A 22,034-nucleotide genomic window follows, 5' to 3' on the forward strand; every position below is an offset into this window, starting at 1 on the left:
TGCATCACTGTGAGAATCTGGATTCAGAATCTCCCTAAAGTTAAGAGGGGTCAGATCTGGGGCTTTGGTTTGGCCCGTTAAACAGATGGGGTCAGCTGCAAAATGTGGATGTTCAGAATTTGGAAAGATTCAGGCCTGGATCACTTTCAAATCACAACTTGGCTGTTGGTACCCATAGCTATAAAGGGCTAAACCAGAAACCAAAATCTGAAGAGCCTCAGACTTTAGGGAAGTTTGGCTATATATCCAAATCTACATAAAACTCGGCAACTTGGGCTCATCTCTGTTGGCTAGGTGGCAGCCTTGCAAATCAGCATGAGATGAGAGACACTGGAATGGAGAGAAACCATTGTCCGCTTCACTGGACAAAGTATGAAAGATGCTTTGGGGAGCTCTTAGAAATGGCCAAAGCGAGGAAGAAAAACCATGCCCAACTTTGGGAGGACAACAGGCAACATCACAAACAGCCTCACAACCTGCCACCGAATCACACATGGACAGACACACCAGATGGACAGGCTGGGACAAGTCCTGCATTAGCATCAGTGCTTGCTGTGACTTGGGGGGTGGGTCAATGGTCTACAGAACCCCATCACTGCTGCAAAACCTGTCTCAAGTTTGGAGGGACAAAGTCAGCCCTTGTTTAGGCAGGTGGAAGTCCAGTGAAGCAACAGAGTTACACCAGGGCTGAGTTTGATCAAGACACTAGGCGTGTTCCCTTTGGTAACATTGGTATCCTTCGTCATGCCAATAAAGCTATTGAAATGGAAGTGAATGTTGTATACTGGGATCTCCCAGCACATCTCAGAGATCTTTCATACTTAGTGTCTGGATCAACTCCTAGTGAAGTCCAGGGAAACTCTCCCATTTACTTAATTGGGAGCTGGATTGAGATTTTAGACAGTAACCTTAGTCTGGGGTTGAGCACAAGCTAAGAATTCCCTCTGCCCTACACCCAGCTATTCCCACTAGAGATCTGGGCTCAGACACAGGGTATGGCTATACTGGAGTTGGAAGGTGCAGTCTCCAACTCAGAACCATAGAAGTGTAGGATTGGAATGTCATCTAGTCCAGTCCCCTGCACTCAAGGCAGGACTACGTAATAGCTAGACAATTCCGATGGGTGTTTGTCTAACCTGTTCTTAAAAACCTTCAATGACAGAGATTCTACAGCCTCCCTAGGCAATTTGTTCTAGTGCTTAACTACCCGACACTGAAGATTTTCCTAATGTCCAACCTAAACCTTCCTTTGCTGCAATTAAAGCCCACTGCTTCTTGTCCTATCCCCAGAAGTTCTCCCTCCTCCTTGTAACAACCTTTTATGTACTTGAAAACGGTTATCATGTCCTCCCTTCAGTCTTCTCTTCTCCAGACTAAACAAACCCAATTTTTTCAATCTTCCCTCAGAGGTCATGTTTTTTAGACCTTTAATCATTTTTGTTTCTCTTCTCTGGATTTTCTCCCATTTGTCCACATCTTTCCTGAAATGTGGCACCCAGAACTGGACACAGTACTCCAGTTATCAGCGTGGAGTAGAGCAGAAGAATTAATTCTCGTGTCTTGCTTACAATACTCCTGCTAATACATCCCAGAATGATGTTTGGGTTTTTTTGCAACAGTGTTACATTGTTGACTCATATTTAGCTTGTGATCCACTATGACCCCCAGATCCCTTTCCGCAATACTCCTTCCTAGGCAGTCATTTCCCATTTTGTATGTGTGCAACTGATCTCCTAAGTGTAGTATTTTGCATTTGTCCTTATTGAATTTCATCCTATTCACTTCAGACCATTTCTCCAGTTTGTCCAGACCATTTTGAATTTTCTTTCAAAGCACTTGCAACCCCTCCCAGCTTGGTATTGTCTGCACACTTTAGAAGTGTACTCTCTATGCCATTATCCAAATCATTGATGAAGATATTGAACAGACATATCCCTGCTAGCTCTGATCAAGCTAGGCCAATAAAAATAGCCGCAGCGGCATAAGTGGCAGGAGAGGCGAACTGCCACAAGGGCAAACCTGTCCAAGACACTATGTATGTACTCGGAGTGGCTAGCCCCTCCCACCGCTCACCCTACCATGGCTGTACTTCTTTTTTTAAGGCGCAAGCTCAATCAGAGCTAATGTAGAGATGTCTGCCCGAGCTGCAGTGTAGACATCCCCAGAGATTAGTTCACATATGAAATGAATGTGCTGGTCCCTAGCTAAGTGTCTGGATAGCAAAACACCCAGCACGTTGTTGGTGATCTACAAAGAATAATAATTAACTGTAATAAATACTCCCTGGTGAATAACGTTTGGCCTCTATTTAGCATCTTTTCTTGAGGATCTCAAGTTGCTTTACAAAGATCTATCCCCATTTTACAGATGGAGAAACTGAGAGGTAAAGGAACTACAGTCCCAAATCCAAACACCTGGATTGGAGTGTTAAACTTTAGAGTATTGGCCTGTCTTGCTCTCTGGCGCTCACTAGTGGCTGGGAACAGAACTCTGATTTCTTGATGTCCAGCCCCAGGCTCAAATCACTACACCAGGCTGCCTTCACCCAGCACGTGCTATGGCAAACTTGGCAGTGTGTGAGCAGGGCAGGCTCAGGAACAGCATGATGTGTGTGTGTCTGTGTGTGCACGCGTGTAGAGAGACACGGTCTGCTGTGACTGATGGAGGCCTGGTCTGACTGGGTAAAACAGTCGGGAAAAGGCTAAGGGCTACCTGTCTGTCTAATCTCCAGCAAAGGATTTAAGGGAAGGGCGTGTCCTCTTTCTAAGGGCTGAGATAATGAGTTGTGCCCTGAGGCGAGGGCCTGAAACAGACAGGCCAGGTCTACACCACACACTTGGCTATAGCTAAATCGCTCAGGGGTGTGAAAAACCCACCCCCCGAACGACGTAGTTCTAGTGACCGTAACTCTCCATGTAGACAGAGCTGTGTAGGTGGGAGAGCTTCTCTCGCTGACATAGCTACCACCTCTCCCGGAGGTGACGTTATGGAGCTGACGGGAGAGCTCTCTCCCCTCCGTTTAGAGCATCTTCACCCTAAGCGCAACAGTGGCGTAGCTGCATCAGTGCAGCTGCGCCGATGTAAGTTGGTACTGCTTAAGGTGTCCTTAGGCAGAGCACTTACTCTTTCCTGGGCTGGTGAGGGAGCCCAACCCGTTTAGACCTGGCCTGCACACAAAGTCGCACCAGTTCCAGGGTTCCATGGTGTGCTCAAGGACACCTCGTTAGGCCTCAGGCCTCCAGCCATCCCCTCTCTGTGAGTGGCGACCCACGTCCCTCTCCCTTCAGACTGGGACTTTAGGCTTGCAGTGCCCCTGCAATTCACTGTGCTTATTCCAGCAGGTCTAACCTTGGTCCAGCGGCTGCCGCTCATTCTCCCCCAGGGACAATGACAATGGTTCCCAGCTTTCACAAAGCACAGTACATTTATTTTAGGACAAAAGCATTACAGAGAAAACAGAGAATAAAACAACAGACAGTCTACACGCATGCTGTGCTTACCAGGGGATACCCATCTTCCACAGGGAGACCCTAGGAGGTTTCCAGTTTTTCAAACCCTTCCAGCAGGGGGTTACCCTCCTGGTTACAATCTCATGCCAGTTTGTGGCTCAGAGAGAGCCCCCCACCCCCAGTCAGTTCAGGCTGGCCCTTTTCATCACAAGCTTTCTCTTTGTCTCCTGGTCCTCTTGAACCCAGTCCGAACCAGTCTCTGTAGTTCCCCCGGTCAGTGATACTTCCGAGGAGAGGGAACAGCTCCAAAGATTTGCAGTAATTAACCCCCACTGATTTTGGTTCCTGGAGGATGTTTGGTAGCCCTCACCAATAGAGCTAGAATACAACACCTGGCTCCCAAAGATACAGATGCCATTTCCAGATACAAAAGTTTATTACTAATCCTGGTGGCTATGGCATCTGGCACATCTCACTAGAATAGAAGTTTCCTTGCTTCCAAGATCTCGCATTTCTCACAGCATCATCTGAGGCTAGGTCTACACTGGGGGGGAGGGGAGGGTCAAGCTAAGATACGCAACTTCAGCTACGCGAATAGTGTAGCTGAAGTCGGCATATCTTAGGTCAATTTACCTGGCCATGAGGACGGCGGCGTGTCGACAGCTGCCACTCCCCAGTCGACTCCGCTTCCGCCTCTCGCCAAGCTGGAGTTCCGGAGTCGATGGCAGAGCAATTGGGGATCGATTTTATTGCGTCTACACTAGATGTGATAAATCGATCCCTGATAGATCGATCACTACCCACCGATCCAGCGGGTAGTGTAGACGTACCCTGAGTTAAAGCCATGCAGTGCTGTGTGCAGACACTCTTACATCTGTGTAAACTGGGCTCACTTTGGCGTAGGTTGCACCTGTTAATTTGCAAGCTAAATGGATATAAACCAGGTTTAAAGTGCTGCAGAGTGTTCCCACACAAAGCAGCACTGGTTTAATTCAATTGCTGCAACATCACATCTTTAGCTAAACCAGTGCAACTCTGTGTGTAGACAAGCCCTGAGTTGAATTGGCAGAGATCTGCAGATGCCAAGGCCTAGGGCAGCAGCAGGTTTGGTATTTCATCATTAATGTCCATTTGCAGGGCTGTGGTGGGCCCCAGGACTGAAATCCCAGTGGGTAGCGCCGGGTCTGAATTCAGCGGCATTGGCAAGCTGTGTGAAGGCCCAGGACTGGAACGAGGGGGCTATTATAGATCAGGATTCCAGTGCATTAGCAGAGCTGTTTGCTGGCCTAGCAGGGAGTTACATGCCTGAATTTGGGTGCGCTGGCAATGCTGAAAGAGAGTAGCTTCCCATCAGCTGCATGCACCCTGCTTGGTTTTGTGGCACAAAGGAAAATCCCTTCCCACCACCCACTCTACTGTCTCCTTCCGCCTACCAATCCCCTTCCTCTTCCTCTGGGAACACCCCTACCTGCGTCCTGCCCGCCCTGCTGCGGCTGGCTCTGGGTGGAACTGATGCTGCTCACGCTCACCTGGCTGATGCAGCTGGACTCATCGATGTTGTCAGTGAGCTGGTTGTATTCTTCCTCCCAGCTTGGGAACTTTGGAGGTAAGAGGATCTCGACGGAGTCCAGGCGGTCCAGGCTCCTGCGGGGCAAAGGGAGAGAGAGACTGAGAGGAAGCCCCCCCTAGCAGGCGATGAGCGAGGCAGCCATGGGGGTTTATAACCCTCAGTGCAACCAGCCAAGCCTTCCAGATGCAGGAAAGGGCAAGTGCTCAAGCTGATGTCGCCCTCTGGCACCCTCCGCTGGGTTCATTTATGCAGTGCAAGGAAATCCAGAAGCCAATCAGGCTCCAAGAATCCAGGGCCCCATATTCAGTGCCAGGAGAACAGGAGTAGAAGGAAGCACCTTGCCGAGCTTGTGAGAGCTGCCTGAGGCTTGGCTAAGCTGAGTTCGTGCAGACAGACCCACAGCTGGCACAGATATGAGGCCTTTCAGCGTGTTGAAATGAAAGGGTGGGGGGAGAGGATGGATGCCAGACACCCCTCCCCGTCACTGTCCCCCAAATTAAACCAGCCCATATGGGGGGGTTAGCCTAGGCGCTGACTGCCACGCTGGACTCTCCTCCATTCTGGGGGACAGCATGAACAGCAAGCATCAGACACAAAGGCAGTGTGGGCCAGTGGCTAGGGTGTGAGACTGGGAGTCAGGCAGCTGTGTTACTGCTGGCCTAGGCAAGTCACCTCCCAGCTCTCGGCCTCTTCTCTGCCTCTAGACTGCAACTGGGGCTGGTCAGCAAGAGGGGGTTTGATGGAAAATGGCTTATTCCATGAAATTCCTGAGCGGTTCTAATCACCAACTCTTCTGGGCAGGGCCTCACGGTGTGTGCACAGCACCTAGTACCAGCACCTTGAGGGAACTGCTGTAACACACAGGATAAAATGGGCCCTGTGGCACTCTGGTTACCCAACGCCATACACATTGCTTATCAGCTTTTGAACTCTGTTATAGTCTTGGCCTTCCCAACATCCTCTGGCAAAAAGTTCCACAGGGACTTTCTTGGGATATTGGTTTATACCAGGGGTAGGCAACCTATGGCATGCATGCCGAAGGCGGCACGTGAGCTGATTTTCAGTGGCACTCACACTGCCCGGGTCCTGGCCACCGGTCCGGGGGGCTCTGCATTTTAATTTAATTTTAAATGAAGCTTCTTAAACATTTTAAAAACCTTATTTACTTTACATACAACAATAGTTTAATTATATATTATAGATGTATAGAAAGAGACCTTCTAAAAATGTTAAAATGTATGACTGGCACGCGAAACCTTAAATCAGAGTGAATAAATGAAGACTCGGCACACCACTTCTGAAAGGTTGCCGACCCCTGGTTTATACAGACATATACACCTGGCCAGGATAACCCTGAATGGCCACTGGGTGGCAATACTGCTCCACAGAATTGCACCTCAGGCACTGCCGGGCACGCTGAAGCTGCGGGGAAGCGCAGAGGTCTAAGCCCTTCCCTCCCCAAACTCATCCCACTAAGCAGGGCTCTGGGACTCTCACAGGCCATATTTTAAAGGAATGCCTAGTGCCACTTCTGGATGGCTGATCATGGGCAGTGCCATGCAGTGACCCCCTAGAGCCTGCAATGCAGGACGCTCCGCTGCAGGCCTGGGAAAGCAGGCAGCTGGGTTCACCCTGCCAGCCTTTGTGCAGCCACCAGCACGTAACTCAGGGCCTCTTCCAAGGATCCAAGAAACAAACTGGGCCTGGACCTGCTCCCGCTGGAGTCCATGACCAACCTTGCCATTGAGGGCCTGGTACAAAGCCCTCTGACATCAACAGGAGTCTTCTCATTGACTCCAATGAGCTTTGAATCTGGCCCCGATGCCCCTCATCCTGATGTGATCGCCTGTCATGGAGGTCAACGTAATCCTCTCTCTTCCGGTCAGGGTTTGGATGAGTAGCCCAGCCCCCCAGCAAGGTACTTTGGCAGGTGTTTGTATCTGCCAACTAATGAGGTGCTGATTGGCCCGAGTAACGAAGGGTCCTGTGGCTGTTTATCCATCACTCCTCACTCATCCTGCTGCCAAACAGATCTCTAGGGAAATGAGCTGGGAAAGGAGGCCACAGGGGGATTTAATACTGTCCCCTTACACTGACTCCGGGCTTGTCAGATGCACCAATAAAAAGTAACAGCAACGTTACCCCCTCACGGTTCCCCTCCAACACTCCCCATCACCTACCCAGGCTGACCGCCTACAAGGAGAGAGAGCTGGGCTCAAATCTGATGGGTGGTTTACTCAGTCAGTGCTTCCTTAGGCAAATCTCCCTTGGAGGGGCTTGCCTGAGTGTGGACGGCAGGGTTAGACTTCACGCTGTGCCCTGGAAGTTAACAGCCTTGGGCTCCTGTTGGTCCAACAGAGGAGGCAAGTGCCAGTCGAGGGCCCTGCCCAAGACAGCCCAGCCCAGATGGTGGGAACCCACTGGCTGATCTCAGGTGGCCTGCAGGGAGTGGCGTCCCTTACCTTCCGCACTACTGTGTTTGGCACTTTCATCAAGCTGCTGAGATGACTCTGCCCAAGGGGGCTCTCTCCGGCTGTCTGGGGAACACGGATACCTCCCTTTGCTGGAGCAGGAGTAGTGTGATGGGTAGGATCAGTGTCAGGAGAATTAGCAGCAGCATTTTGCGCATGCATAGCGCCTTCCACTCCAGGATTCCCATGCACTTTATCCACACTCCTCCCCACCCCCCAATGAGGAAGGTCAATACTATTAAGACTATTTTTCCATTGGGAAACTGAGGCAGAATGTGGGCAAGCGCTTTGCCCAGGGCCACACAGTGGGTCTGTAGCAGAGCTGAGAATAGAACCCAGGAGACCTGACTCACTGTTCTGCACCTCCGTTCAATCTATCACGATACCGCAGTTCCTCATCTCCCTATTTCTACTTGGACTCCTCCCCTGTACCCCAGTACTGCCGGTCAGATCCCCCTTTATCTTGGCCAACATTGGAGACTCAACCCACTGGTTTTGCTGCAGATAAACAGTCTCATCCATTGGCCTTTTCACCAAGCACAGGCCAGTTTTAATGGGCAACTCCAGGAAGGTTTCCCCACAGCTGGTGAGAATCCCTGAATGGGCAGGAGCAGCAGCAGGTGCTATTGACACTTGTTGGTCAGTCTGGATCTGAACAGCCCACTCCTGATAAGTGATGGACGCTAAACAGGCGGCACCTAAAAATAACTGGAGGTGATGGGAAAGCAAGGAGGAGCTGCCAGCAGATGGCGCTAGGCCTCACATTGTTGCTAGAGAGGGTGGATTTCTCTATTCACCAGTTAGTCCTGTGGCAGCCCTTCATTTGGGTGGGGTGTTTTATTTAGTCTGGAGATGTGCAGTTTGTGCCCAGATCTTCCCAATTCTCTTGCCCACTTGGGAATGAGGGAGCAGGGCAAAGGTCAGAAGAACAGAGCGAGGCACAGGACAGAACGTGGGGTGTGTGACTTTATTCACTCAGGTAAAGGAGTTAGAAAGGGAAGAGACCTAGGGGTAGTCTACACTAGAAGTGCTACAGCTGTCCTGGTGCAGCTGGGTCACTGTAGCACATCCAGTGAAAACGCTCTTCTGTTGGCATAATAACTCCACCTCTGCGAGAGGGGGTAGCGCTGTCCACGCCGGCGCTTAGGTCAGTGTAACTTACGTCACTCAGGGGTTGGTTTATTCACACCCCTGCGTGACATAAGTTACAACAACCAAACCTGTAGTGTAGTCAAGCCCCTCTTCACCCCCTTCTAGTCCAGTCTCCTAGGGCCAGTGCACAGGGTCTCTATAGTGCAGTGTAGTCATAGCCGGGCCAGTCCCTGTTATGCCCAGCCCTGAAGAAGAGCTCTGTGGCTCGAAAGCTTGTCTCTCCCCCCAACAGAAGCTGGTCCAACAAAAGATATCACCTCCTTCACCTTGTCTCTCTAATAGTCCCTACAGCACGTTTCCTAGTGCTTTGGCTTACCCACCCCAAGCGATAGGGCGTGCACCGCTCCCCTCGGGACACTAGTGCGCAGCCTGACAGACCTCACTGCCTGAGAGCCAGGCAACACTTTCCTTGGCTTAGTGTTATCCTATGCCTCCAAATAACTCCTCCCTGCTCCTCGCTGGCCTTATGGAAAGCAGCTCTCTTGCTTCCCCTTTGTCGTCCCTTGGCCATGGTGGATATATTTCGCTCTTTTGATCTCGCCTCCTAAGTCACGGCATCGCTGAACTCCCCCCAGCTTGTCCACTTTTTCCTGGGACTGAGGTGTGCAGAGCTGAATGTGATACCCGAGGCCTAGATGCCCCAGAGATGTGCAGGGACTGGTTCTCCTCTCCTAGGCTGCTGTGAATCAGGAGAACCCATATGGAAGTCACTGGGTTCACAGTGGTGCAGTAAGAGGAGAGCCAAGCCCCTGGATAGGGGCCGCTACCTCCCTGTTTGGTGACCAGATGCTCTCACAATGTCACCCTCCAAACTGTGTTCTTGTTCCCGCCGTATCACGTGGCAAAGCTGCATCTCATTTGCAATCCACTACTGCGCCGAGGTCTCTGTGCATTGCTGCTCCCCAGCGCTCCCCGCCCTGCTGGCGTCTCTGATTACTTCCCCCCGGACATATTAGCTTGTATTATTTCAAGCCAAATCACATTCGGTTAATTTCCTGTCTCCACGTCTACCCCGTCCTGGTCTGTTTGTGCTCACTCTCTGTCCTCACTGGAGTTGGCAGTGTCTCCTCTGTGAATTTCAATCCAGTGCAGTTAAAGGGCTTGGGGAAATCAGCACCAGGACAGCTAGTCAGGGGAGAGCCCACGGGCTGCTGGGGGAGCAGCTGTTTACAGGGTGGATGTAGCAGCACCTGCCCCATATACAGGTGGGGCCTCCTTACCTCTCACTCTCCCTTGCTATGCTCCAGTTGCTTCACTTTCTGTTTGGATCCCAGACAGCTAGTACCTTCCCCTCACCCCCATACTTGGCCTTGGCTCCCCTCTCCTGGTCTCATCTTTTCTTGCTGTTGTCCTCCACCCAGCTTGGCAACCCACCCAGTCCCCCATCCCATCCCATGCAGCTTGTTGCCGGTGACTTTCACTTACAGATGCTCCCCAGAATCCTTCGGATTAGCTGCAGTAGCACATCAAAGGAGGTGCCCCGGTGCAAAGGGATTCTGGGATCCAAAGGCCAGCATATGAATGTGAACATGTGGCCATGCTGGGAGACACCCAGCTACAAGTCACCTTCCATGTCTAAGCAGCTTCGCCTTGTTTAAGCTTCCCTCCTCTTTAAGAGCCAGATCCTCTTAGGTGTAAATAGGGTGACCAGATATCCCGATTTTATAAGGACAGTCCCGATTGTTGGGTCTTTTTCTTATATAGGTTCCTATTACCCCCCCACTCCCTGTCCCAATTTTTCACACTTGCTGTCTGGTCACCCTAGGTGTAAACCAGTGTAGCTTCACTGAAGGCAAGGTACACCGTCTCATGACCTGTCCCTATGTCTTTTCCTACTCTCTGAACCAACGTTGTGGGGATAGAGATCCTGTGCAATTTCACACACCTAGGGTTAGTTTAGAATGACTGGGGAACAACCAACCACTCAATTCCTCCACCTTATCTTCATCTTCCCCATTTTTCTCCTCCTGCTCCCTGCTTCCCAACCTCCCTCTCCCAAGGTGCCCAACCTCTGCCCAAATGAGGGCAGCACTGATAACTTCCCATGAGGCTGAAGGTCACACTCAGCTGGAAAAAATGAAGGAGATGGCACCCCAACCCATCTTCAACATGGATGCTGGAAGGCCCAAAATGCAATGCTCCAGGTTAGATATGGATGCCATCATTAGAATTCCTTGGACCACCCTGGGATTGACACTGGAGCACCTGGGTGCAAAGGAGCCCAGAGCTGGTTACCTGTGTGCAGTGCTCTGCTCACTCAGGGACTGTTGGGTGGCCTTGAGGTAACTCTGCCTCCGAGCCGCAGTTTTCGGGGACGGTTTGGGGCTGGTTTCTGAATCTTCGCTGTCGTCGTCCCCCATGGCTTTGATGTAGCTCCCGCTCCGCATGCGCCGGCACGGGATCTCGTTGTCTTTGTCCCGAGACAGCGTATTGTTCCACTCTCCCTGAGGCACCTGGAAGAACAATGCAGCACCTTGACGGTCTGTGTCTAGGAAGGAAGGAACCTCTGGGAGGAAGAGGAACATGGGAGTTGGAGGAACCATAGCAGGCCCCTCAAGTCCGGTATCCTGGCTCCAGCCAGGGCTAATAGGTGATGCATCAGAGGAATGGAGAAAACCCCACATACTAATATGTACCTGGCCAGCTATGCTATGTTGTGCATGGGCAAAACAAGTCCTTTCTGACTCCTAGAGTCATCACCTTATGCCATGAAGCATGAAGTTTGATTACGCATGTCTTAGCATGTAGCATTACACCAGTTAGCCAGCCCTTCCTTAAGCCCAGCTACCTGACTTCCTGAGGCAGAAAATGCTGCAGGCTGGCCTCACACTGCAGATGAGATTCACCCTTGTGCAACAGGCCAGCACCTCCTGAGTCCCACCGGAGCCTGATTGGGTTAGCATGGTGTGCCGAGAGTGTGCTGGGCCCTCAGCGCCTCGGTGAATTGCAGCTGGACTGAAAAAATAGTTTGCTTTTATGAATACTGCATGTCCTGGCCACTGATTTAATGGAGTGATGCTCTCTTGTTCTCTTGCTCTGGGACTGGATACAGGGCTGCAGTGGTCTTCACCAACAGCCCTAAATTGGCAACTAATGCTTGATTCATGGAGCTGTCAGTGGACTAAAACCTGAGATGAGACAGATGCAAGGAGAATAAAGGCCATTGGCTTCGGGGGAATCTCACTTTCTAATATCCCCTAACAATCACAGATTTCCAGCTGAAAGGCTCAGTTCTGCCATCTTTAGGTTGATTAATACCTTACTAGACAAACAGTCCCACTGAAATCAATGGGGGTAAGGGAGGCTGAATTGGACTTGAGAGCTCCTGATGGTGGCCAAAGCCTTCTAACAAGGAAAACTATAGGGCTTACTAGACAGAGAAGGTGGTCCTGTGGATAAGGCACTGGCCTTGGACTCAGGACACCTAGATTCAATTTCCTGCTGTACCACAGACTTCCTGCATCACCTTGGGCAAGTCACTTTGTGTCTCAGTTCCTCACCTGTAACATTTCCCCATCCTTTGTCTTTCCTTTTGATTGCAAGCTCTTTGGGGTGTATTTGCAGTGTGTACTTGCAGCACCCAGGACAATGGGGCTCTGGTGTTCTGGGGGCTGCTACGTACTACCACAATGTAAATAAAGAATAGATTGGACCTGGGCCGAGGAGCCAGGAACTCCTGAGTTCGGACTCCAGCTCTTCCTTACAGAAATGTGCATGACCATAACCTTCTCAAGCCCTACAGGCAGCATTGCTGCTGCTGTAAGCTGCTGGGCTGGGACCAGTACTGGAGAGTAGTGAAGTGCTGCCATTGGCCTTGTGCAAGTCACTGCACCTGAGCTGGTGAGTCTGCCTCTGTAGAAGAGCGAGTCCTATTTACCTACCGCCAGGCTGCTGGGAGGATTAAGCAGTTAATGTTTGCTCAGCGATTGGAAATGCCAAGTGCGGTATCATGGCTAAGTGCTGTCAAACCCAAGGGCTAATCTGAAGCAATGCTCCTTTTCTTGTTTGCATCCTCCAACCCAAAAGCCTCGCTGCAGGAGAATGAGCTTTTCTCTTTAAATCCCCTAGGGATGTTTGTGTGCTCTAATCAATACCTGTGACACAGGAGTTCTCAACGTGGGGCCATGAACAGGCACGGGGATCACGGCCACCCCATCCTCCCCATATTGCTAAACAGGAGGGGGGGATCCTGGGGTGGGAAGGTTTGAGAGCTGCTGTTTTAACCAGGCGCTGATGCCATTTGCTCGGGCAGCATTGCTACTGTTGGCATTTTCTCACTCCACTTTGTGACCACAAGCAGCCAGGTTCCTAGTCAGGCGGCTTGCCAGGCTCACTATCTTTTTTTACTGAAAAAACAGACTGAGCCCTGGCATGGCCCCTTTGGGTAGCCGGTGGGAACTCAGGGGCCTTATGGAGAGCAACAAGCTTAAGGGGGAAAGAGAACCGAGATAGGGACTCAGGAATTGTCAGAGCAGATCAGTCCAATGGCCCGTCTCGGCTGGATCTGGTGTCCAAAGACCAGCTGCCTTCAAGAAAAGGGAAGATGCAGGAAAGCTCCAAATGGCCCAGGATGCATTAAGCTGATCTTGGGGCACTGCTGCCTGCCCCCGGCAGTTACCAAGTGGCCTATGCCTGGTGCAGGAGGGTGGAGATTGTTATGGGGCAGATGTTATGGGGTACTATTATCACCCATATACAGTCTAATCCCTGGCGTGTCTCTTTACAGCTGGGCAAAGGGCACCCCAGGCCCAGCACAGCGTGTCAGTGCAGAAGGCTGCCTTGGACCCAAATCATTGGGAGGGTTGGGCTGGATAATGCACCATGAGGTGCCCCACAGCTTCTACTGGGGGCTCCGGCTGAAATCCCAGCAGAGTCACTGGCAAAACTCCCATGAAATCCAGCCCAGCCAGGCCCAACTCCCTGAGGGGGTGAGCAGGCCCCGGCGGTTATTCCATGCTGGGTCCCTCCCCATCAGAGAGGCAGAGGCCCAGAGCCAGAGAGGGCATCGTTTGTGCCACAGGAGGCCAAGGCTGGGGGAGTAGAGGCCTCTCCAGGCCCTCACTTTGGGGTGGGGTTTGGTTCCAGGTTTCTTGGCCTTCCTGAGACTCCCAGGCCCTCTCTGTCCGTTCCCCCCAAAACCCACTCCCCTCCCTCCCCTCCGCCGATCCTTACTGGGTTCATCCAGTTGTTTGGTATGCTGCCTCCTGAGGAGATGCTCAGCTGCTGCCACAGCATTGGGCTCTGTGCCGAATCCCTGCTGGAGACCAAGCTGAGGCTGCCCAACTCCCCACACTTGTGACACATTCAGTGCAAACCTCCAATGGGGAGAGGTTTGTGTGTCACCCGCCTCAGCCCCAATTGTTAGCTCTGCCTCAGGAGGTGCTTTGCTCTGTGACCTGCACCCCAGCTCCATGCTCTGGCTCGGGGTGTGTGCCCCAGGGCAGGATGGCCATCCAGACAGACCACAGGGCAGAGAGGCTATTGGGGAGTGGCCACTGGCTCCAGAACATGCTGCTGCTACCTGTGTGTCCCTGGGGATGGTGAGCTGGCTCTGGTGACAGATTATCCTAATAACAGCCCTGTTCTTCTCAAATCACCGCTGGGGTGATTGGCTTTGACCTTTCCTAATGAAGGTGACAAGAGGCTTCTGGAAGCACTTTTACACTGGCCGCCTCCGAGTCACGTCTGACTGGAGATTGGATTTCTCCGCCTGCCTTGTCCTCACCTTGTTAATTGCACGTCAGGAGCACTCACCCGCCTGGCACTGACAGCACTCACGGCGCCAGTCTGCACAGCTGCGTGCCCACCGCGGGCTGGCAGGTCGGGAGCAGGGGGAGTCCAAAACCCAGCTGAGGAAATGGAAATGTTCCTTTCTCGGCTTGCTACCTGCCCTGGACACATGGTGGGAATGCAAAGCAGGGGAGGGCCCATGCCAAGAGACAGCTAATTACCCACCCTGATGGACAAATGCAGGCGCCTGAATGTAGAGCCTCGAGACCCCAACCAAGATCAAAGCTTCATAGTGCTAAGTACATACATCCTGTGAGAGACGGTCCCTGCCTCAGAGAGCTTCCAGCTTGGTAAGGCAAAGGCTGGGAGAAAGGAAGGATTGCTGGCCCCACTCTACAGGTGGGAGCTGCAGCACAGAGAGGTTAAAGCCATGATTTTCCAAACTGACTTGTGATTTTGGGTGCCCAACCTGAGACACCTTAAAGGGGCCTGAATTTCCAAAGGCAGCTGCTCGGCACTTTCTGAACTCCCTCTAGGATGTATTGGGCTCGCACCATCACAAGTCACTGGAAAATCTTGACCTATGTGACTCACTCATACTCACCCTACAGGTCCAGTGGGAGGGTAGGGATAAGAACTCAGGTCCCTGGTCTAAGCACTACCTCATGCTGTGTCAGAATCGGCTCCTAGCTAGGCTTGTGCAGTGCAAGCTAACATGGCACCATATGCAGTTGGATATTCTGAGACGCCAACTGAGTAATTTTCTTGAACTCTACTGCCCATTGCCAAAGCCATGTGAAAAACCATCAATGCCAGAACACCAACACGATATATTTCCTATGAAGCACTGTCCTATTGAGAACTTGTGGCACCTTAGAGACTAACAAATTTATTTGAGCATAAGCTTTCGTGGGCTACAGCCCACTTCTTCGGATGCATAGAATGGATCTATGCATCCGAAGAAGTGGACTGTAGCCCACGAAAGCTTATGCTCAAATAAATTTGTTAGTCTCTAAGGTGCCACAAGTACTCCTGTTCTTTTTGCGGATACAGACTAACACGGCTGCTACTCTGAAACCTGTCCTATTGACAATCTCCATCGACTTCACTGAAGAGAAACTAATGGACACACTGCAGCAACCATCCACTTCTAGTCAGGTTGTCTGTCTCTTGTTCCACCCGCGCACACACACTACTTTGTGTCCCGCAAAAGCAGAAATCCAGATGCAAAGGTCAAAGCCATCTCAAGGTGCTCAAACGACCAATTGAGGGGCATCGAAGGCAAAAAGCTCTTTTGATGGAAATCGGTTGAATTTGATGCACCAGAGTGGAACAAACAGATTTAGCTGTTAGTGACTGCACGAGGTCAGTAGAAAGCTCCTGCTCAGATTCCCAGACATCACTCGCTGGCAGAGTGGCAGGTTTTTTTAAAGGATTTAGGCACCTAAAGATTCAGGTAGGTGCCTAGTGGGATTTTCAAACATGCCTAGGCACCTCAGGTGGCTTTGAGAATCCCACTGAGCAACTGTCTGCATCCAAATTCCTTTAAAAACCTGGCTCACGTCCTCTAAAGCTCTGCTCTCTTGAGACATGGATGAAGATCCGGGCCCAGATCCTCAGCTCACGTAAACGGATGCAGCACTGCTGAAATCTACGCTGACTGACAACAGCTGAGAATCTGGCCCCTAGGCGCAGCCTCTAGTGTTAAAGAAAACATGATAAGGAAACAGAGCTCCGGTGCCCTAAACCAGCAGACGCTGCCGGACAAACAAGCTGGCATTCATTGGGGTTCTCTGTTACACCATCTTGTTCCTGCTTCCATGTCAATATGAAAAGCAGGGCTGATGCTCCTCTCACTTATACTGGAGTAAATCAGGAGGAACTCTACAGAGGTCAGTGACATAGACTCATAGACTTAAGGTCAGAAGAGACCATCGTGATCATCTAGTCTGACCTCCTGCACATCGCAGGCCACAGCACCTTGCCCAGCCACTGCTGTAATAGACCTCTAACCTCTGGCTGAGTCACTGACATTCTCACATCATGATTTAAAGACTTCAACGTACAGAGAATCCACCAGTTACACTAGTTTAAGCCTGCAAGTAACCTGTGGCTCATGCATGAATTAGACCAGCCTGAAGGGGATGTTCTCCCAGCTGGGGATGATAATACCATCCAGGGGTGGCTGTGAGGTCTTTGACAGAAGGGTGCTAGGTTTTTTCTATTGCCCCTCACTTTGTACGTACCCCAGCACTGTCTGCAACTTACCATGGGCCCATCCCTGCTCCCACTGCAGTCCAGGCCGGTTTTGCCATTGACAGGAACAGGGGTTCAGTCAGGATCCAGGTGTTTAGCTAGCTGACAGGTCAGCTAGGGGCAAATCCTGATCCCAGTGACAAGCGGGAATGGCAAACGCCCAAGCACTCCCTGTGGAGCAGGGCCCCCGGTAAGTAATGGGAACTCCCATGGGATTTATGGCGTCACCCTTAGCTTCTTTTCCACTTCCTTGCCATCATTTGGCATCCCCTGGACGTGAACCCTAGACCCCAGAGAGGGGAGTCACACAAACGCTATTCTCCCTTGTAACCTGCAGCCTCGGCTCTCGCCTGCTGGCTGAAATCCTATCCTGGCGCTCGTGACCCTATCCCTGCAGAGCGCTGGGGCAAGCGGACCCATTCCAGCCATTCGGCTTCCGTGTTCTGTTTCTCAGGGAAATAGCCAAAGGATAATGAGTGGAGTGGGGAGGGGGCTTGGAACACTGCAGAGGGCTCCCCTGCCATGAGTCTGCCCAGAGCATTCCCTAATCACCCAAACAAACAGAGCGTTAACATAAAGGGAAAGGCAGTGAAGTGGAAAATCCACCTTCCAGGCTGTGGGCATATACAGACGAGCCACTCTGTGACCATTGCTTCAGCTGGAGCCAGCTAGATGGAGGAGTTTTAGGGACAACCAGCAATTCTGAAAGTACACGTACACCACCCACACAAACATGCGCTCACACACGTGCATCCCTGCCATGTTTACACGCACAGAAGCAGGCACACAAACACATGTACAGGTGCAAACATGCATACGGACATAGGGATGTATCACATACACAACAGCATGCACGTACACGCTCAAAGGAACACATGCCCAGACACAAATGCGCACGCATGCAAATATAAGCATGCACACATGTGTGCACACGCAAGTATTGAGGCGCATACATGTACATGCACACACATAGGTGGAGAGAATGGCTAAGGCTTCCTGTGGGAAACAAGCAGGAAGACACAAAGGGGCAGAGCCAAAGAGGGTTCAGCCTGGTTGCGGAGGGCAGGTAGGGTGACCAGGTGTCCGGTTTTCGACCGGAACACCCAGGCGAAAAGGGACCCTGGTGGCTCCGGTCAGCATTGCCGACCGGGCCGTTAAAAGTCCGGTCAGCGGTGCTGTGGAGCCAAGTCAGGCTAGTCCCTACTTGTCCTGGGGCACCGCGCTGCGCCTTGGAAGTGGCCAGCAGGTCCGGCTCCGGGGGGGAGAGGGGGAGAGGGAGAAAGGAAGATGGACGCCTACTCCCAGCCTCATGCTTCAGTCCCAGACTCAGTCTCTGGGAGGAAGCTTGGTTCCTTCTGCCCACAAGCAACTCTCTGCCCAAGGAGAAGCTGACATGCTTTGTCAGGTCCCACCTTCCCCAGTGGTCAGCTCGCCTCCAGACTTGGTGGCTAATGCAGTCCCTGTGGGTTTAACCCTTCCTGGCTCAGCTGAGGACAGGGTATATCCCCTGGCCAGAGAGTCCATCAAGCCCTTTGGGATCCTTACTGAGGAATCCTCCACACTGCCAGCCCACCTCTCAGTCACTACATGCTTTATGCCCATGGGCAGGCAGGGAGAGGGACTGGCCCAGGGTCATACAGTCAGTCTACAGAAGAGCTCTCCTGGCTCCCGGGCAGCGCTCTAGCCCCTGGGCCGTGCACACGGTTGTCTGGGACACTGGGTGTTTGTGGCCCTGGCTTAGTTGTCAGCAGGGACGCCAATCCAAAGCATCCCAAACTGTACGTCTGCAGTCAAAGGCACCAGACAAGATAAAACGCTGGTGGGTAACATCTCACTTCTGCTTAATCTCAGCCACTGAGCGTTCATAAATAAAAGAGGCTGGAGAAGTGCTGGCTGCAGCTCCTGATTGGCTTGGGAGCTCCCTGCTTCATCTGGGCCCATCAATGTTATCCCGACCCCAGGGGGTGGGGGACTGAAGCTGCTGATCAACCTGCGCTTGCATGCCGCCGAGCCCAGAACAACAGCAACATGCAGCCCCTCGCTTTGGACACTTGTAGTCAATGTTCAATGCCTGCTTAATGGCTCCGGATGCCTCTCATTGCAGTAAAGCTTCTTCGGTTCCTCCTCCAGGCCTGCCTCCTACCCCAGACACAGAGCCCTTCTTGTAACAGGACAGCCAGGTGCACAAGAAACAACCTCTACTTACAGTGCTGCAGGATGGGAACCTGCTGCTGCATGCAGCCATGTCAGGGTGGGGGAAACACCCCCCCTCTCCTAAACAGGAAGTAAGAGAAGGGTAGAGCATAGCTCTAGCCCATAATACTCTGAGTCACCCCATTAACTCCTTGATGACCACTTTACTACAGTCCTCCTAGCCAGTGGGGGAGAGGAGTGGAGGGGCAACAGGTAGGAATCAGTCATCAGGGAGCATCCCTCTGCACCTGACAACTCATTTGTCACCAGTGTGGGGCCAATGATGTAGCCCTGCATCCACAGGTCTCACCCGGGGCCTGCTCCAGGGCCAATGGAAAGAGTCCCATGGACTTTGATGGGAGCCGGATCAGGCACCGGCAGCTGGGTAAAAGCTCTGAAGGGGCAGAGGAACACCCGGCAACATGGCTGTGGAGCTGACCCTCACCCAAAGCCGTTGGGTCTGGAACCCTCAGGAGGACTAGCTTCCTGGTGAGACTTTGGGGCCCTTCTGGCCAGGCTGTGAATGGCTCCAGGCCGGGCTCCTAGTGTTTGGGGGCCCTGTGTCCGGACCTGGCAGCGCAGAGCGTAACATGCTGAACTGAAGGGCAAGGGGAAGGTTTAAAAAAATTCAGTGACCTTTTTCAGTGCTCAAACCAGGCCTGTGCCAGGGCTCAAGATAGGGGCTTGGTGTAGCCACACTGTTTCCCACGCCTCCCCCCAGTAACTGCTCCTTAGTTTTTGGGGCAGATAGCTCAGGTTTGAAATTTCTCCTCTGGAGACCCTCTTGAGCCCAAACCCCAGACCTGCACACCCTCGAGCTGTGGGGAAGCTTGGCTCTGGGTCTGGACTCTGGAGCCTGGCTTTGCTCCTTGGGCCCATTTCCAGTTTTAACCACGACTCCTGCAAGGCACAGCTGCCTTCCGGCCTGAGTTTGGGGCGTGCAGAGCTCCTTTGAGAGCCAGGGAGATGTCACCAGCTCTGCCGCCCAGCCGCTGGAGAGAGGCACACGAGGGCAGGGCACACGGTAGGGAACTGGACAGCAGGGTCTGTTTGGATTTTGCACATGTGCTTGACAGAGGATGCTCCGCCCTGCCTTTTGGTGTTCAATGCATGACCGTCCCTTCCTGAGAAAGACTAGCCAGAGCTCTCGGCACTGCTGATCACCTAGCCGTTCACCTAGGTTACATGGGGGACGCGACCCTCTCCCGCCCACTAGATCTCCCTGAGAGGGCGGTGGAGGAATTGGCTGGTTGAGTGCACAGGGCTTGGAGCAGACTCTTCCCCTGGGTTGGCTTTGCAGAGGGTCATGCTTGGAATTTGGGGTTGGAACCCCAAAAGCCCAAAGGGAAACTCATCCTAAACCACTAGGCTTTGCCTGGCTTTGGGAAGGAGGTCGTGGAGGGAATGCACATAACCACCAAGTCTCACCTACTGCTACCTGAACACACACAGATCGCCCAGGGCCACTCCACGCTCAGCCGAGTTTGCCAGTGAACTTACAGAGCACAGTTTGGTAACAGCTTTCGTACCACACCTCTGCTCCGAGCCCTTCCTGATGCAAGGTCCCGGGTCTCTCTCGTGTCAAAGTCAGATTCAGCCCACGAATTTCATTTCCATAGGAAGTGTAGGAAGTAAATCCCAGATCCTAGGCTGATACTATCTAGCAGTGCAAGGAGCAGCCCCTCGGTGCTCGCTGGCTGGTGGGATGTGGCCCTAGCTGCTGCTGCTCAGACAGTTGCAGGGACAGCATCTGTCCCTGTACGGGCAATGCCCTGAAGCTATCCTGCCAGGTTTAGAGCCCTCTAGATTCTGTGCCTTGGGCAGCTGCCTACACAGACTGGAGTGGGACTAAGGAACCATGTCCCAGCTGCTGTGACTCCATCAGCTTCTGTGGAACTGCGCTGATTTATACCAGCCGAAGCTCTGGGCTGCCCGCCTCCTCTCTGGGCTGGAGACACAGTTGTGGCCACAACCCCGGGTCAGATTCTCAAGCAATTCAGGAGCGGTTCATTATTTATTTCACAAAGTAATGCTTTCTTTTACCCTGAGATCCTCTCGCAGGCCAAACTTCCAGTGAAGTGGTAATAACTTAGTATGGGCCTGGAAGATCTGGCCAGCTGACTTCAGGAGGGCTGGTGGCTGGGAGCCCGGGTGTGTTGGAGTAGTTTCCATTTCTCTCTGTTATTTCATTCTGTTCTCATCTGCACACCGCATGGGGATTTCCCCATGTTGAGTATTGAGCATTGGGTGGCTTGGAGTATTCTGTGGCTGCCTATTTAACCCGGTAACACTTTAACACAAAGGAAAACAACTAACGACATTCCTGATCCAATAAATTCCTCAGTAATTTGATTTGCGGGAAGTGGAAAGCAAGGCTCGAGGAGCAGGCTGCTTTTCAATAATTAATTGCGCCTTGAACACCACAAACCCACTGCCAGAAGAGCCACTGATGCCCCTGTGTTAAAAATGCACTCCTGTGATTTACAAACATGGCCCAGCTGATTACGCCCCCCGGGCCTGGACTTTTATTTGTATTCCCCTGTCTAAGCATGTGTTAGGTTTTGTGTTCTTAAGTGGCGCCTGTTGAAATATTGACCTGTGTCTAAACATCCTTATGCAATGATCCACCACAATTTGAACCTGGGACCCTTCGACATTAAATTGTCAGCTGCTACCACTTGAGCTAGAGGACTAACTGGTGGTAGTAGTAGGCTTTTATCTTTTTATGTGGATTAGCCACTTAGGGAAACCGCATAGTGAACCGGTGGTTTATAGTGCTGGTCCTGAACAGGTGTGTCATTGTGGCACAAATCAGATGCCCCTTTATGGAACATTTGGCTTGTGGTAAATTATTGTCATTGTATTGCAGTGGGACCTAGCAGCAGCCCCACTCCTGGACCAAGCGCCCACTGGACTAGATGCTGTACAGACACAGATCACATCGAGTTAGTTTTAGGGATAGGTGCATCCTAGTGAGCTGAGCATAGAACTGGGTCATTTTCCTGGCAACAGAGCTTTGCTCTGAAGAGTCACATTTGCAATGGGCTTTGGGCATGAAAAAGATAATGGAAGGTGCATCTGAATCTGGCCAGGGAGCCAACCCCTTCTGGACAAGCAATCTTGTGGGCACCCTGGGCACACATGACTGCTCCAATGCCCTTTGCAGGTATGCTTTGAAAGGCTGGTGGCGTATTCGACTCAGACTTCACCTGC

At 52.0% G+C, this 22,034-nt stretch overlaps 1 protein-coding gene across 19 annotated transcripts in view; it reads right to left on the reverse strand.

The window, feature by feature from the left end:
• Positions 1-22,034, reverse strand: part of DLGAP4 (DLG associated protein 4) — a 332,309-nt gene that overhangs the window by 81,434 nt on the left and 228,841 nt on the right. For all 19 annotated transcript variants that reach the window (XM_065565757.1, XM_065565754.1, XM_065565749.1 and 16 more), the window contains 2 exons: positions 10,878-11,095; positions 4,979-5,093 (listed from right to left, as the gene is read on the reverse strand). In XM_065565757.1, the coding sequence (XP_065421829.1) occupies positions 4,979-5,093; positions 10,878-11,095 (333 nt within the window). The remainder of the gene's footprint in view (positions 1-4,978; positions 5,094-10,877; positions 11,096-22,034) is intronic.

This window comes from Chrysemys picta, chromosome 13, assembly GCF_011386835.1.
Source record: "Chrysemys picta bellii isolate R12L10 chromosome 13, ASM1138683v2, whole genome shotgun sequence".
Taxonomy (NCBI): Eukaryota; Metazoa; Chordata; order Testudines; family Emydidae; genus Chrysemys; species Chrysemys picta.